At 34.0% G+C, this 13721-nt stretch overlaps 1 protein-coding gene and 1 long non-coding RNA gene across 2 annotated transcripts; one reads left to right on the top strand and one right to left on the bottom strand.

Moving 5' to 3' along the window:
• Nucleotides 1-2479: 2479 nt before the first annotated feature.
• Nucleotides 2480-3934, top strand: LOC105773229 (probable sarcosine oxidase). Its single transcript, XM_012594946.2, has one exon. It carries the CDS (start codon nucleotides 2546-2548, stop codon nucleotides 3782-3784), a length of 1239 nt encoding a protein of 412 aa, XP_012450400.1. The 5' UTR covers nucleotides 2480-2545; the 3' UTR covers nucleotides 3785-3934.
• Nucleotides 3935-3960: 26 nt separating this feature from the next.
• On the bottom strand, nucleotides 3961-5208 carry LOC105773230 (uncharacterized). The gene is made up of 2 exons (XR_008196882.1): nucleotides 4641-5208; nucleotides 3961-4238 (listed from the first exon to the last, which is right to left on the bottom strand). It is a non-coding gene; the product is annotated as an uncharacterized LOC105773230 (long non-coding RNA).
• Nucleotides 5209-13721: the final 8513 nt, after the last annotated feature.

Raw genomic sequence — 13721 nt, 5'->3', positions numbered from 1 at the left:
CGAACATGAATGAATAGAGAAAATTGGACACAAATATTTACGTAGAATAACTTCTGTTAAGAGGATAAAAAACCACAAGCAAAGAAAACTTCACTAAAACGACAAATAATCAATAATGAGTACAAGATGGAGAAACAAAAATAAACCCAAACCCAAGATACAAAGTTCTCTCAAAATTCCCACAAAACAATCTCTTAATTGTGTTGTTGAATTCAACTCTCTAGGGTTGCTAAAAGCCCTATTTATAGACTAAAATTCGTGGGCTAATCTGATTAAAATGTCTTTAGAGTTATTAGAGTTATTGAGAAAAGATAGCAGAGTTTAACTAGGAGAACAAATCCAATTTAGTAGGGAACACATCGCCACGTCGTGACGTCACTATCGGCTCGTCAGGACGTCACATGTCGCGTCACATGTCGGCTCGTCGTCGTCACGACGTCGGATCCATTTCAGCCAAAATGTGAGGCACACTCCACAACAAACTTAATGAAAAACAAACTAATTCAATAAAACTTCTAATTTGGCTAAACAATAAGTAATTTTAGTTTAACTAAATCTTCTTGCCAACTAAGAAATATAAAACTTCTAAGCAACATAAAATATTTTAAAATATCCTAAAATTCGAAATAAATAAATACAAAAAATATATAACTTATTAAATAAAAATCAGGGATTATATATAATCAAAATTAAGCCTTAAAGTCAAACTCAATATCATTTAAACACGAATAAAAGCCCAAAACTCATAATTCCCATAATAATCTCGTCCAAAAAATTATGCTTGTGCAATCTTCACTAAAATGGTCATAACTCGAGCTACCGAGCTCAAAATAAGATGATTCAAAGTGAGTTTTGAATCTAAGAGATCGATCTTTCATCAATCAGAAGACATCTTGACTAAAAAAATACCTAGATTTCATTAAGAAATGCATTGCAAGTTAGCTGATTTTTAAAATTTTAAAATTAACAACTTCAGTGAACTAAATTTAAAGGATGTCACCCTATCTGCGCATGCATTAATCTAAGTATTAAAATTAAACATTAAAATCAAACTCAAATATTAAATTAAGATAAAAAATTTAAATATCTAATTAAATATTAAAACTAAACTCAAACATTAAATACCACGTTAGACTTAAATCATTCTGAGCTTGCAAGTTGTAAGAAGTTCTGATTTCGGAGGACAATAAAGATGATGAGTGAATATGTTATTGTTAGTGGGTCAAATGTTTAGTCATTGATGAGTCAGCCATGCCATATTCAATTTGTCGTTATGATAGATTGATGTTACAATGCCAGTCTGTATGTTGCAGAACATACTGAATATTCAAAATCATTTCAATTGTGATTGCATTAGGTCATCCAAGACCCTCCATTTTTAGAACCTGGTTAAAACAAACACCATGTTATTAATTTCTAAGCATACATGCATAAATACACTGAGCTTATAACTATTAAATGTATCAAATAATAATACTAAAATGGGCCATCATAGAAAGCAAAAGATCAATTAACCATAAAAAAAGAAAAAAGAAAAAAAGAAAGGGATAAATGGATGGTGACAAAAAAATGAGGGTTGTTGCACAAATAAAGCTGCCTAATATGACAAAGGGATTGGCTTTCCAAAAGATTCTCATTATCAACTCTTTTTTTTAAATGATAATGCCCCTTTTTTTCAATAAAGTCTTATTTCATCATTAATAAGACTTCATTTCAACCTTAATTGTGGTGGCCATCAATGTGCAGCAAAAGTATAATGTTTTCCTTGCACTTGATTTTGATGCCATTCACAAAGCGAAATCATACGAGCATTAATTATGCTCATTGTTCTTGTATTTCTGTTATATTTAGTGCATTGACTTAACTCAAAATTGAATTATGTGATTTGTTTTTTTTTAAATGTTTACGTGGTTAAATAAGCAAATATGGTGTTGTAAGATTATTCATACTTTTATTAAAGAAAAATTAATTTCAAAACATTGGGTTTTATTAAGAAAACACAAGATCTTTTTATTAATAACAATAGTCATGGGTAAAAATAATCATAAAATTCAAAAGTTTGAATCTTTGAATCTTTTTATTGTGCAAATCAAGCTTAATTCAAGTTTAACTCGAACAGAAAATGCTTACAACACACTTTAATATAAATATTTTAATGATTTTATTAAATAAAATATAATTATTAAATGAACAGAATTGAGGGATTTTATAGGATTAAAAAGAAAGGACTGAATTTAAAATGTGAAAAAAATACATGAACTGGGAGCATAATTAGAACATGAAACGTTCCAAATATATTGCTTACCAACTTTCGTATGGATTACGGAATTTAGCATTAATCTTTAGTCAAATCAGGAAGAACCAAACAACATATGGCAATAATGAAATTACCCCCCAAATGTGGGCCTTTTTTTACATTAAAATATCATTTTAGATGCCTACTGCTATTGGCTAGTACTACTATATATGCCACACTCTGCGAAATAATAACTAAGCCAAGTTGAAAGGAATAGCTAAACCCCCTTTCTGTCACTGTAACAGTGCGATGAATATGGGATATTCGGACAATGAATTTGACGTAATCGTCGTAGGGGCGGGCGTCATGGGGAGCTCCACGGCGTACCAACTAGCCAAAAGAGGCCAAAAAACGCTACTCCTCGAGCAGTTTGACTTTCTCCACCATCGAGGTTCCTCTCACGGCGAGTCACGCACCATACGAGCAACGTACCCTGAAGACTACTACTACGGCTTGGTCGATGAGTCCTATCGGTTGTGGGAGCAGGCTCAATCTGAAATCGGGTTCAAGGTTTACTTCAAGGCCCAACAGTTCGACATGGGCCCATCCGACGCCAAGAGTCTCCTTTCTGTGATCTCTACTTGTAGAAAGAACGGCATCCCGTACCAAGTCCTCGATCACCGGCAAGTCGCTGAAAGATTTTCGGGACGGATCGATATACCAGAGGACTGGATTGGTGTGTCGTGCGAGCTTGGCGGCATCATCAAGCCCACCAAGGCAGTGTCAATGTTCCAAATGCTGGCTTTCAAGAATGGTGCATGCCTTAAGGACAACATCAAAGTGGTTAGCATAAACAAAGATGGTGACCGAGGATTGAAGGTAGCTGCAAGCAATGGTGAAATTTTTTGGGGTAAAAAATGTGTGGTGACAGTGGGTGGTTGGATGAGAAATTTGGTTAAAATGGTGTGCGGCATTGAACTTCCTATCCAACCATTGGAAACCAATGTATGTTACTGGCGGATTAAGGACGGACACGAGGTCGAGTATGCAATTGGAAATGATTTTCCGACGTTCGCTAGCTACGGACACCCATACATTTATGGCACACCGTCACTGGAGTACCCGGGATTGATTAAAGTAGCAGTACATGGAGGCTATCAATGTAACCCAGACAAAAGGCCATGGGGACCAGGACTTGTGCCCGATTCATTAAAGCAATGGGTTGAGCAAAGATTCAAAGGGAAAGTCGATTCGAGCAAACCAGCCATGACTCAATTGTGTGTGTACTCGATGACACCTGATGAGGATTTCGTGATCGATTTTTTGGGAGGGGAGTTCGGGAAGGATGTGGTGATCGGAGGTGGATTTTCAGGTCATGGGTTCAAGATGTCACCTGCGATAGGGAGGATATTGGCTGATTTAGCGCTTATAGGAGAGGCAAAGGGAGTTGAGCTAAAACAGTTCAGGATAGCAAGATTTGAGGAGAATCCTAGAGGGAACATTAAGGAATATGAAGATCAAGTTGAGTTATTAAAAAGTACATTGTGAATATTTGATTCTGTATGTGTTTTTGTTTCAGTTGCCACCAGCATCACCCTACCAATCTTAGCTTCTTTTTCTTTAGCTCTAGAATGAATAATCATCAAGAAAAATAAATAAAACTTCTATCATGTTGATAGAAAAAATTGCTCTTGAAAAGTGATTTAAGTATAGACACCCAAGTATTTTATCCAATCTACTAATTATTTAGATTAGAAGAATTTTTATTGCATTAATTTAAATTGAGTCATGTTTTAAAAGTTTTGGGCTTTAACCCAATGGTATGTATATATAAAAAGCCCTTTGACTTTCACAAATTATGCATTTCGGTCCCTCACATAGTCACCACCTCATCAACCGATTACTGCCACCACCATAACCTCTGCCGACAAATCCCATCAACCACCCTACTGCACACACCAGCTTCACCAAAGTCCCACGCCAATGCTCCGTTATAAGCACCCTGCAACAAGAAGAAGTGGAGGTTAGCAAAATTTTCAGAAAAAAAAAGAAGACAGCAACAGCACAGCAAGATTCTTGGTTTGTCTGAGCTAACCCAGAAGCCAAAACCTCCATTACCAACACCAATCAAGCACCCCACTGCCTTCACCATTCAACACCTTGCCTCGTCTATACACTAGCTCCCCTCCCTCAATTAACCATTACCATCTCTAAACAGCAACCTCCTCAACTCGCCCAACTCCACCATTTCCATAGCCCTCTTGCAACACATTACCTATCCATCATCATACTTCAGCACCAAGCCTAGCTCCCCAAACCATAACTCACAAACCCAGCAGCAAGCGAACAGAGACCAATAGAGAACCCAACCACAAATTCAACAAAAAAAAAAAGAGAAACGGACCTGAATCGAAGCCTGCAAAACCGAAAAGAAGGAAAAGCTTCATCCGAACCGCGCCTCCAAACAGAGAAAAGTCGGTATTCAAAAAATAGTAAAAGAAGCCAAAAAATAAAAAGAAACGCCACTAATCTTTCGGGTTCGGAGCTCCAGTGCGGAGAATAACATACTGGAAAATCGAGGCGGTTGAACGGCGGGATTTGCAGATCGATCGTGATCTGAAGGGTAGATTAGGAAGGGTTTTAGGCCATTTTAAAATATCTAAGCCTTAAATGAGGAGAGGGTGAAAAGATCTTCGGTTTTGTGTTAATGGTAGGGACCAGCCGGAGAAAGCCATGGACGGCGGTGGCTCATGGTGGTAGGGTTGTGAAGGGAAGGACAAGTAGAGAAAGAAAAGAACGAAGACAGTAGAAAAGGAAAGGGCTGAAAAAAAGGGAAAAATAATTATAAAAAGGAAGTGGCGGGCCCATGTTGAAGCCTTAAATATATCATTAGTCCCTAAATAGTGGATGAATTTTTATCTTGATCACTTGAATTAAAAAAATATAATTTAATTATTAAAGTTTTCGAAATTATTTTTATGTTGCTCAATCATTAAATATATTTTTTAGTTGATATAAAAATTTAGTTATTCAATTTTATATTTTTTATCAATTTTACCTTGATTCTATATTACAATTATTTAAAAATTTTAAAACTAATTTAAAATAGAAAATTTTAGATAAAAATTTTGAAAAGATAAAATCTCGAAATATTGTTGTTGAAGAACTAATATGTATGAGAAATAAAGAAAATGATCATTCAATATAATCTAATAACAAATTAAAAACATAACAAAACCAAAAGGAGTGAGATCATTACATGATTCCTAAGTGTTTCTCAAAACAAATTAGTAATATCTTAAAGTCAAGTTTCATGCCCTAAAAACATTCAAAATTGATATTAGAAAGGCTTATGAAATTGCTTCTAATATTTTTTAGTAAAAATAAAATAAAATACACCTCAAAATTTTCTTTTCCAAACTCAATTCAAAATTTCAATTCATTTAAATTGTTTATCAAATCTAAATTATAAAAATAAATTATTTTTCTTTTTCTTTTTTTTATATAACAAAAAAAGCTATGTCAATAAATAGACAAGATAAAAACAGAAAAGTAATAATTTTGTTTAATTTTTATTTTTTATTTTTTATTGCAAAATTGACATGCTTTATTAATATTGCAAAAAGTACCTGTCAAATAGCAGAATAATAAATAAATTAGTCCTTCCTTTTCCAGCCCTAGAGCCTCAACATGCTAGTAAACGTTTCAGATTGATGAAAAAAATCAATAAACCACTCTTAATTTGAAACATTTGTACCTCTGTTAGCTAAAGATTAAGTCTTTTAGCTTCTTACTGCCACTGAGCCGTGAACCTCAATTGGGGTGATATATGGTCTGCCTTTCCAACGTCACCAATTCCTGAACTGTCATCGAAGCTTCCTCCACCCACCAGACATCCTGTTTTCGATTGAATCCTTCATTGGCCAACAGGTGAGCTACTTGATTTCTCCCTCTCTTTATGTGTTGGACTTAATGACCTGCCACAAATTGTAGTGACAATTTAAGTACTTTTTGACACTTAACGAGCTTGTTTTCTAATCATTTTATTTTCTTTTATTGCATTTTCACATTTCCCAGTTTAGATTCAAATTATTACAAAATAAGTATTTTTATGCATTATTTCAAATTAGTTGACCTATTGGGCCAATATCGGCTTTAAGGTACTTTTAACAATCTAATTGAGTGTGTAGGACACCTTTCTTTTAACCCAAGAGCACCAGGAACGACAGTCGAGTCGTGGCACAAGCTTTCGGAGTCGCAACACAACTGAGGCAATTTAAAATTTTCATATTTGAAGTTGTGTCACGACACACATAAGTCTGTGTCGCGACACAGGTAAAACGTGGTGCAGAAATTGAGCAAGGGTGTTTCTGTCTGCATAACTCATATTTTATATGATTAAGGCTTGTATTTGACCTAATTAGGGCTGCTAAACTTTGCCTATAAATAGCTAAGTTGAGGCAAAGCTAGAGAGCTTTTTGCCAAGCCGTTCTAAGGTTTTAGTTTAGTAGTTTAGAATTTTAATTTAGTTTTATTTTCTTTTAATACAATTTTATTTTCTTTTAAAACAATTTTATTTTCTTTGTTCTTCAACTTGGATTCAATTTGAGTCCAAGTCTTCGTTATTAAATATTTTCGCAGTTTTCTTTTACTTCTTGTTTGCAAAAGACGATGCCTCAACAACTGTTAAAAGATTTCGTAGATCCGAGCATATCCAGTTTACCAGTGGACCAATTTCTATCTCTTTCTTGTGTTAATTTAATTTTTGTTTTGCATGATTAATTTAATTCTGATAAAGATGGTAATTGAATCAATTAGTGACTAAGTCTTTTAGGGAGATTAACGAGTGGATGTGAGAGTGATTAAAGAAAGATCAAGGGTTTTCCTTACGCATTAGCTTACATAAATTCATGCGTTCTTAAACTTTATGATTGATGACCCTAAGAAGTAATCTAGGTTAAACGAATTTGACGACGAGTTTGCCGAGTAAATCATGATTTATCCCGGTCAAGAAAGTGAGGTTGGAAGATAAGTGAGTGTTGGTTGATTAGTTAGGTAGTAGAGGCCGGAAGGTAATATTATCTAGTTAATAACTAATTCCCTAATAAAACTTGAGTTTTGAAGTTAATTACAACCATTGAAGCGAGTTAATCTTCTGTTTGTTATTTGAGAATTTTTTTTAACTTTAATTTAGGAATTTAGTTTTTATTTTATGACCTTGATGTTTAGGTTTAATTTTTGTAATATAGGTTTTAGTGATTACTGTTTAGACCTACTGATGCGGACAATATTTTTAGATTTAATCCAACCTCCCTTGGTACGATCCTCGGAGTACTTCTAATACCCCATTGTACATTTTCTATATTGCAATTATATTTCTATATCTTTTTGTTGTAGTATTTCTAGTCAAACGTTCTCATGTTTGGTGGCAGTCAAGTTGTTGGCGTCGTTGCCGGGGAGGTTTCAGTATTAAATTTAAATTTTTTTCTGCAATTTGTAACACCCCATACCCGGCTTGGTCGCCAAGCTCAAATATCAGGATGCCACATCACCATCTTATGTCATACAAAACATTTTAAAGTCTTGTTGTAAAAGAATTGTCTTCTTATTTTAGTATTCGTATAGGTGTTAAGTCATTCTTACTTTTTAGTTATCATCGTTACATGCTAACATACATCAATTAGCCTTAAAAAATAGTAATTAAGTATGCATGTGGTCCGATTTAGTAAAATCTCAAAACATCAATGTAGGTACCGATACTAAAGACATGGTATCGATATTTTGCTCAAGAGGTATCGACATCTCATGGAAAATTGGTACCAAACTAGCTTACTGTTTCTCAATCAAAAACTCAACTATCAAAAAATACCGATACCACTGAACAAGTATCTATAATTTCACCCTCGAGTATCGATACTCGGGCAAGGTATTGATACCAATTAGCAAGACTGACTTCCTGCACTTTGAAATTTTCAGAGGTATCGTTTTTAACATACGAATATCGATACCTCTGTTCCAGACTCGAAAAATACAATATTTTAAAGCATACAAGTCATTCCAACTCATACTAATTTAACATGCTATCATATTGTCATCAAATAAACACTGAAACGGCCATAATAATAGCTTCAAACATCAAAAGCAAATCCGAGCAATAACTAACATATTACGAAACAAATCCTATAATCCTAAGAACAATTAAATCATGGAGACAACTCAAAATATCATGTCCAATATTAGCACAAAGACTACCACATATCCTTATTCCCAAAACATACCCAAATAATAAACACCTACAAATAACGAAAATGGGCTTGCTTAGATCACCCCTCAGAAAGCCACATTACTCACACCGACACACAACTAATCTACAAGGTTTAAGAAAGGAGCGGGAGAGCTTAGCAAGCTCAGTGAAGGCCTAGAATAACTACCATGCAAACAATTTATCAAGCATCAACGAAACAACCATATAGCACAACCTCAATGGTTCCAACTTTAGTGTTATAATATACTTATTCGTGCATTATTTTCTAGTTCTTTTACATGGTAAACATATTCACTGTTAAGCATAAATCTTATTATACATATAATCACCTAACATTCAAGCATATATCACAATATTCAAAACATGTTTATAGATAAATTACATAATGGTCACATGTCATATAAACATATATCACAATACACACTTTACACGTATATACAATTTAAAATAATTTGCATAACAACCACATACTCATTTAAGCATACATCACATTACACATATATCACAATACACGCAACCATATTTATCGATAATTTGCATAATGGTCACATGTCATATAAACACATATCACAATACACACTTTACACATATATACAATTTAATATAATTTTCATAGCAACTACATCCTCATTTAGGCATACATCACATTACACATATATCACAATACACATAATCATATTTATAGATAATTTGGCACTTGAGCTATGAAACATAAAATTGAGCTCTACCATCACTCATCGGATACACAGATCTCCAACACACCAACATAGATTCATAGAGTCAAACATGTCCCAAAAGTGAAGCATAACGCTAACACACTCTCCTTATTACCCCTCTCATGTCTCGTTGAATGAAGCTTAACTCACATTCTCTTATCCCTCCAACATGTCCTAGGGCCTCAATGCCCAAAACCACTGTACATATAGGTGAGTACTCACAATCCTATGGCATGCCAACTATATCCAATGGTTCCAAGATCACAAGGCCAAAATATTTGAAAAATAATACATATCTCTTATCGATTATCCGTGTACTGTCACTGCATATTAACATCTTTTGCAAAACACTAGCATAGTCATATAACATATAAATTACACATTTATTTTATGTATATAATTGCACTTTACACAATATTTTTCATATCCACATATTACATGCTATAGCATCTCATCCCAGTTCACATATTCACATTCTCATAAGTACATAAATTACAAGATAAGCATAGGTATGAGAAAGCTTACACTCAGAATTTAAAGTACGGGTTTAGGCTACTACTAAATTCCCAAATAATTCATTGAATCATGTCCACAAGTAATTATCCCAAACACTCACCGATTACGCTTTCGCCGAAAAGTCGAAAGTTCAAACTAGCTTTTCCTTGCCTTTATCTCTACTCGTAGAAGGTTTTATTGAATCCGAAACATCAAAAAAATAAATTCACACAACAAAAAATCCAAAAATCAGCTAATGACTCATTACAAGCATGCAAAACATAAGCCTAAACTAGGTTTTCATGTAACCAAAACTTATAACATAGCAAACTTTAAATTTGAATATCTCGATCTATACTTAATATTTTTTCCTAAAATTAATTATGTTCATCTTATAATTCACTTATGACTAATTCTCAACCTTTAAACTACACAAAACTACTCAATTCAAGATATCGACATGTTTTATGGCTATGTTTTAAAAATTCATTAAAACTCAAGAAATATTTAACGACACTGCAAAGTAAGTTTAGAAACCTTCTAATCATGTTAAAACAAGTTGATAAACACTTTGAAACCACATTTTTATCCACAAACCCAAAATTCACCATTAAAGACCTAATTTTTGACTTTTATTTAAAACATGCAATTTAATGGCTAAAAACTTGGTTTTAAAGACTAAATAACATTTAAAACTAATAGGAAGATGAATCATTACCTTCGTTGATGAAAAAATGAGCGTTTGATCAAAAACCAACATTGGTCAGTCACTTTTCATGAAGTGCATCCTCGATTTCCCTTCCCTCATCATTTCTCTTTGCAAAATAGCTTAAGTACCTCTAAATGCCAATAAGGACGACACACCAAGCAAGGGAGGAATGTCCAAGGCTATATTTTCCAAGATCAAATGAGTGGACACATCAAAACAACCTCAGCACAGTAAGGCACCCATCTCATATGCCAAGCACTTACCCACAACAGAAGCCTCACCATCTTAGAGCTCATTTGAAAAATAAGTGCTGCAATCATTAGAGAAATTGGAGCAGAGAATGTCCCTATTTGAGATTCAACAATTTTAACTTGCTGAAGATATGATAAAGGCCTAGGAACAGTAGGCATGCTACTAGTTCTATATGAGGGACAAAGATGTGGCTCTAAAATGGTCCTTGCAGAAGAACTTCACCAAGCCTATGCTTGACTTCCATGGTTTCCCCAAACCTTTGCTACCATTTTCCGAGGCTGAGGAGGAACCAGTTGAAATCGACTCTAACAAGGTTGAATATGCAAACATAAGAGCTACTCCTGACATTGTGAAAGCAACTGAGGAGGAGCTTAAGAAAACAAAATCTCTGAATATTGAAAGTGACAAAAATGAGCAAAATGAACTTACAGCTACCGTTAAAGCCACCGAGAAAGGAAAAAAAGTTGTTCAACCCACACCATTTGAAGCCATGACTACCCAAGACCGTAAAATTGATCGTATTATTAATGAGATCACTAAGTCTGATAAAGAAGGGGAGGATGTGCCACTCCATTCAATGAAAAGGAAGCCATGTTATAAGTACAGTGCATGCAAATCTACCTGCAAACAATGAAAAAATAATCACTAACATCCAAGTCAGGGAAGTTCTCTTCCCCTTATATATTCATGCATTCATAATTTTTTACTATGACATTTTTTGTATATATATTCCTGCATTCATGTTACATAGATGTTCATGCATTGAGGACAATGCATCCCTTAGGTTTGGGGGTGTATCGAGCATTGAAGATGCATCATGTATTTAGTAAGCATGCTCATTTTAATATATGCATTCTAATATAGCCAAATTTTTTTTACCACATAACTACCAAGAACTAGTTAGACTATAATGAGTACAATTTTTACTTGTGATGTTTGATGATGAGCTTAATTCTTCAATAAACCTAGTACATGTGATAGTGGATTAGGTGAATTTAGTTTATGTTAGGTTGCTTGAGAATCGAATCCTAAAACTGAGATATCCTAACCGCAATTACCATTAGACTATATTGAGTTTTTTAATGAATTTAGAGATTCTTGAAGCTAAACTAAGTAAAATTGCCAAAGCATTACTTAAAGAATTACCAGTAGACACTTCAATGCTTAAAATTGTCAAATAGGTCAGTAACACTTTGTTTGCTCCATTGTGTTGTTGGCTAAAAAAAAAGCTTAAGCAAGAGTGTGTAATAAAGAAAGAGGATAATTAGGGGCACTCCACTATAGTAACAAGCTGAGTAGCTAAGGAGGTAGTTGTTTGCTCCATCCATCTTTTAAGTTAAAAGCCTTAGCTTCATGAGTAAATTCCATTCAAATCGTAATATGATTGAGTTCCTGGTAATTCGGTGTATGCTCCATTGTGATTGTCGAGTCAAAGAATTGTGTGACGAGCTGAGCCCCTATTAATGCTTTAAAAAAATGAGTTTAGATAAAAGACGAGCTAAGTAAATTTGGAGATACTAGCTATAGCCAAAATGCACACATGAGCACTTAGGATTTTTTTAAGGTGAGATTCTTTACACTACCTTTGCAAAGCAATCCTTTGAAACTAGAACAAGTTTTTAAACATAAAAGATTGCTGAGAACTAATGTATAAATTGTTCTTTGAGTGGACTGGTAGTACAAGGTGGTTATGTACAATGGCAATTTTTGCATTCATACATTCATGCATATTTGCTTGACGGCAAGCAATGATTCGGGTTTGGGGTGTGATAACTCTTAAAAAGAGGTATAATTCATACTTTTAAACTTAGTTAATTGCTTGTACTTAAGTAAAATTAGTTTCATTTTAGGTAATTGCATGATTATTTTTAGTTAATCAAGCATTGCATGTAAAGGCTTGGGATGTTGATTACTTTAGTGCATCTATACTTTTAATTGTTTGTGGAAAGGCTTTGTGGTAGTTGAATGACAGGTTTGAGGAAGAAAGATAGCAAAGGATGGAGATTTGTCGAGGCATTATAAGATATTGCCATGGCAATAATGAGAAAGAAAATGACAAATACCCAGTCATCAATTAGAGCATTCAACAATTCCCCCCACATGCACGTGTAATGGAAAATATCCACCTCAAAATTAGGGAAAAAAATCATTGGCTGATGGCTTTTACCCTAAAGAAGGACCTAAGTATAAAAGAAAAATGGGGGATTGACGGATTAAAAGAGAGGTTTGCCATTAATGAGAGCTGAAGGTACAGCTGATTGTAAATACGAAGCTTCGAATGAGGTCTTTTTGTGACAAGGATGGTAATTTGAGCTACTAGGAGCTTGGGTGAAAACATACACTAGAAGCCAAGTTGGGGGAATTCGTGTTCTAAACCCAGATTTCTTCCTTTGCACTTTGTTCTAAATATGTTGATTTAAACTGTTATTTTGGGATGTTGATGATATTAAAATATTTGAATTTTCGTAGACCAATCATGAACTAACTTAGCACAGTTGGGGATTACTTTTGATGATGTTTTAACTCCGATGAATGTTTATGGATGAATATGATTCAGTTTACTACTTTACCTAATGTTTATTTATATGCTTATTAGGGTATTGATAAATGCTTGATAAGTTTGAAAGTAGTTTAATATCGATAGAGTTAGGTTGCTTGGACAAAAATTGGGTAATATAAGAGAACATTGAGTGAAATGCTCATGTAAACTCTAGAAATAAAGCTTTAACTTATACGATTTACAGGATTGTGCTTCAGTCATGGTTGTTAATTCTTAGCCTATAGATGTATAGTGTCTTAGGAGTGAGCAACTTTAGGTATCGTTTTCGATAGAGGTAGACGATGTTAGTACCCAATCGAGCAGTAGTTTTTCATATTTTTGCCATGGCATTGTTCCTGGGTTATAACTAATTCATTAGTAATCCTAGCCTTTACAATCAATATTCCAGTCTTGCTAGAATCCTTAGTGTTTTTATTCGATTTATTGCAATTGCAATCTACGATAGTACATTTTATTACTTTCATCTTTAGTGTATTAATTGCATTATT

Source organism: Gossypium raimondii, chromosome 6, assembly GCF_025698545.1.
Source record: "Gossypium raimondii isolate GPD5lz chromosome 6, ASM2569854v1, whole genome shotgun sequence".
Classification (NCBI taxonomy): domain Eukaryota; kingdom Viridiplantae; phylum Streptophyta; class Magnoliopsida; order Malvales; family Malvaceae; genus Gossypium; species Gossypium raimondii.
Note: the sequence above shows the minus strand (reverse complement) of the source record. Positions and strands in the feature narration are given on the sequence as shown.

Excerpts from the sequence above, each read along its gene's own strand:
- LOC105773229 (XM_012594946.2), top strand. The coding sequence starts at position 2,546 with ATGAATATGGGATATTCGGACAATGAATTTGACGTAATCGTCGTAGGG.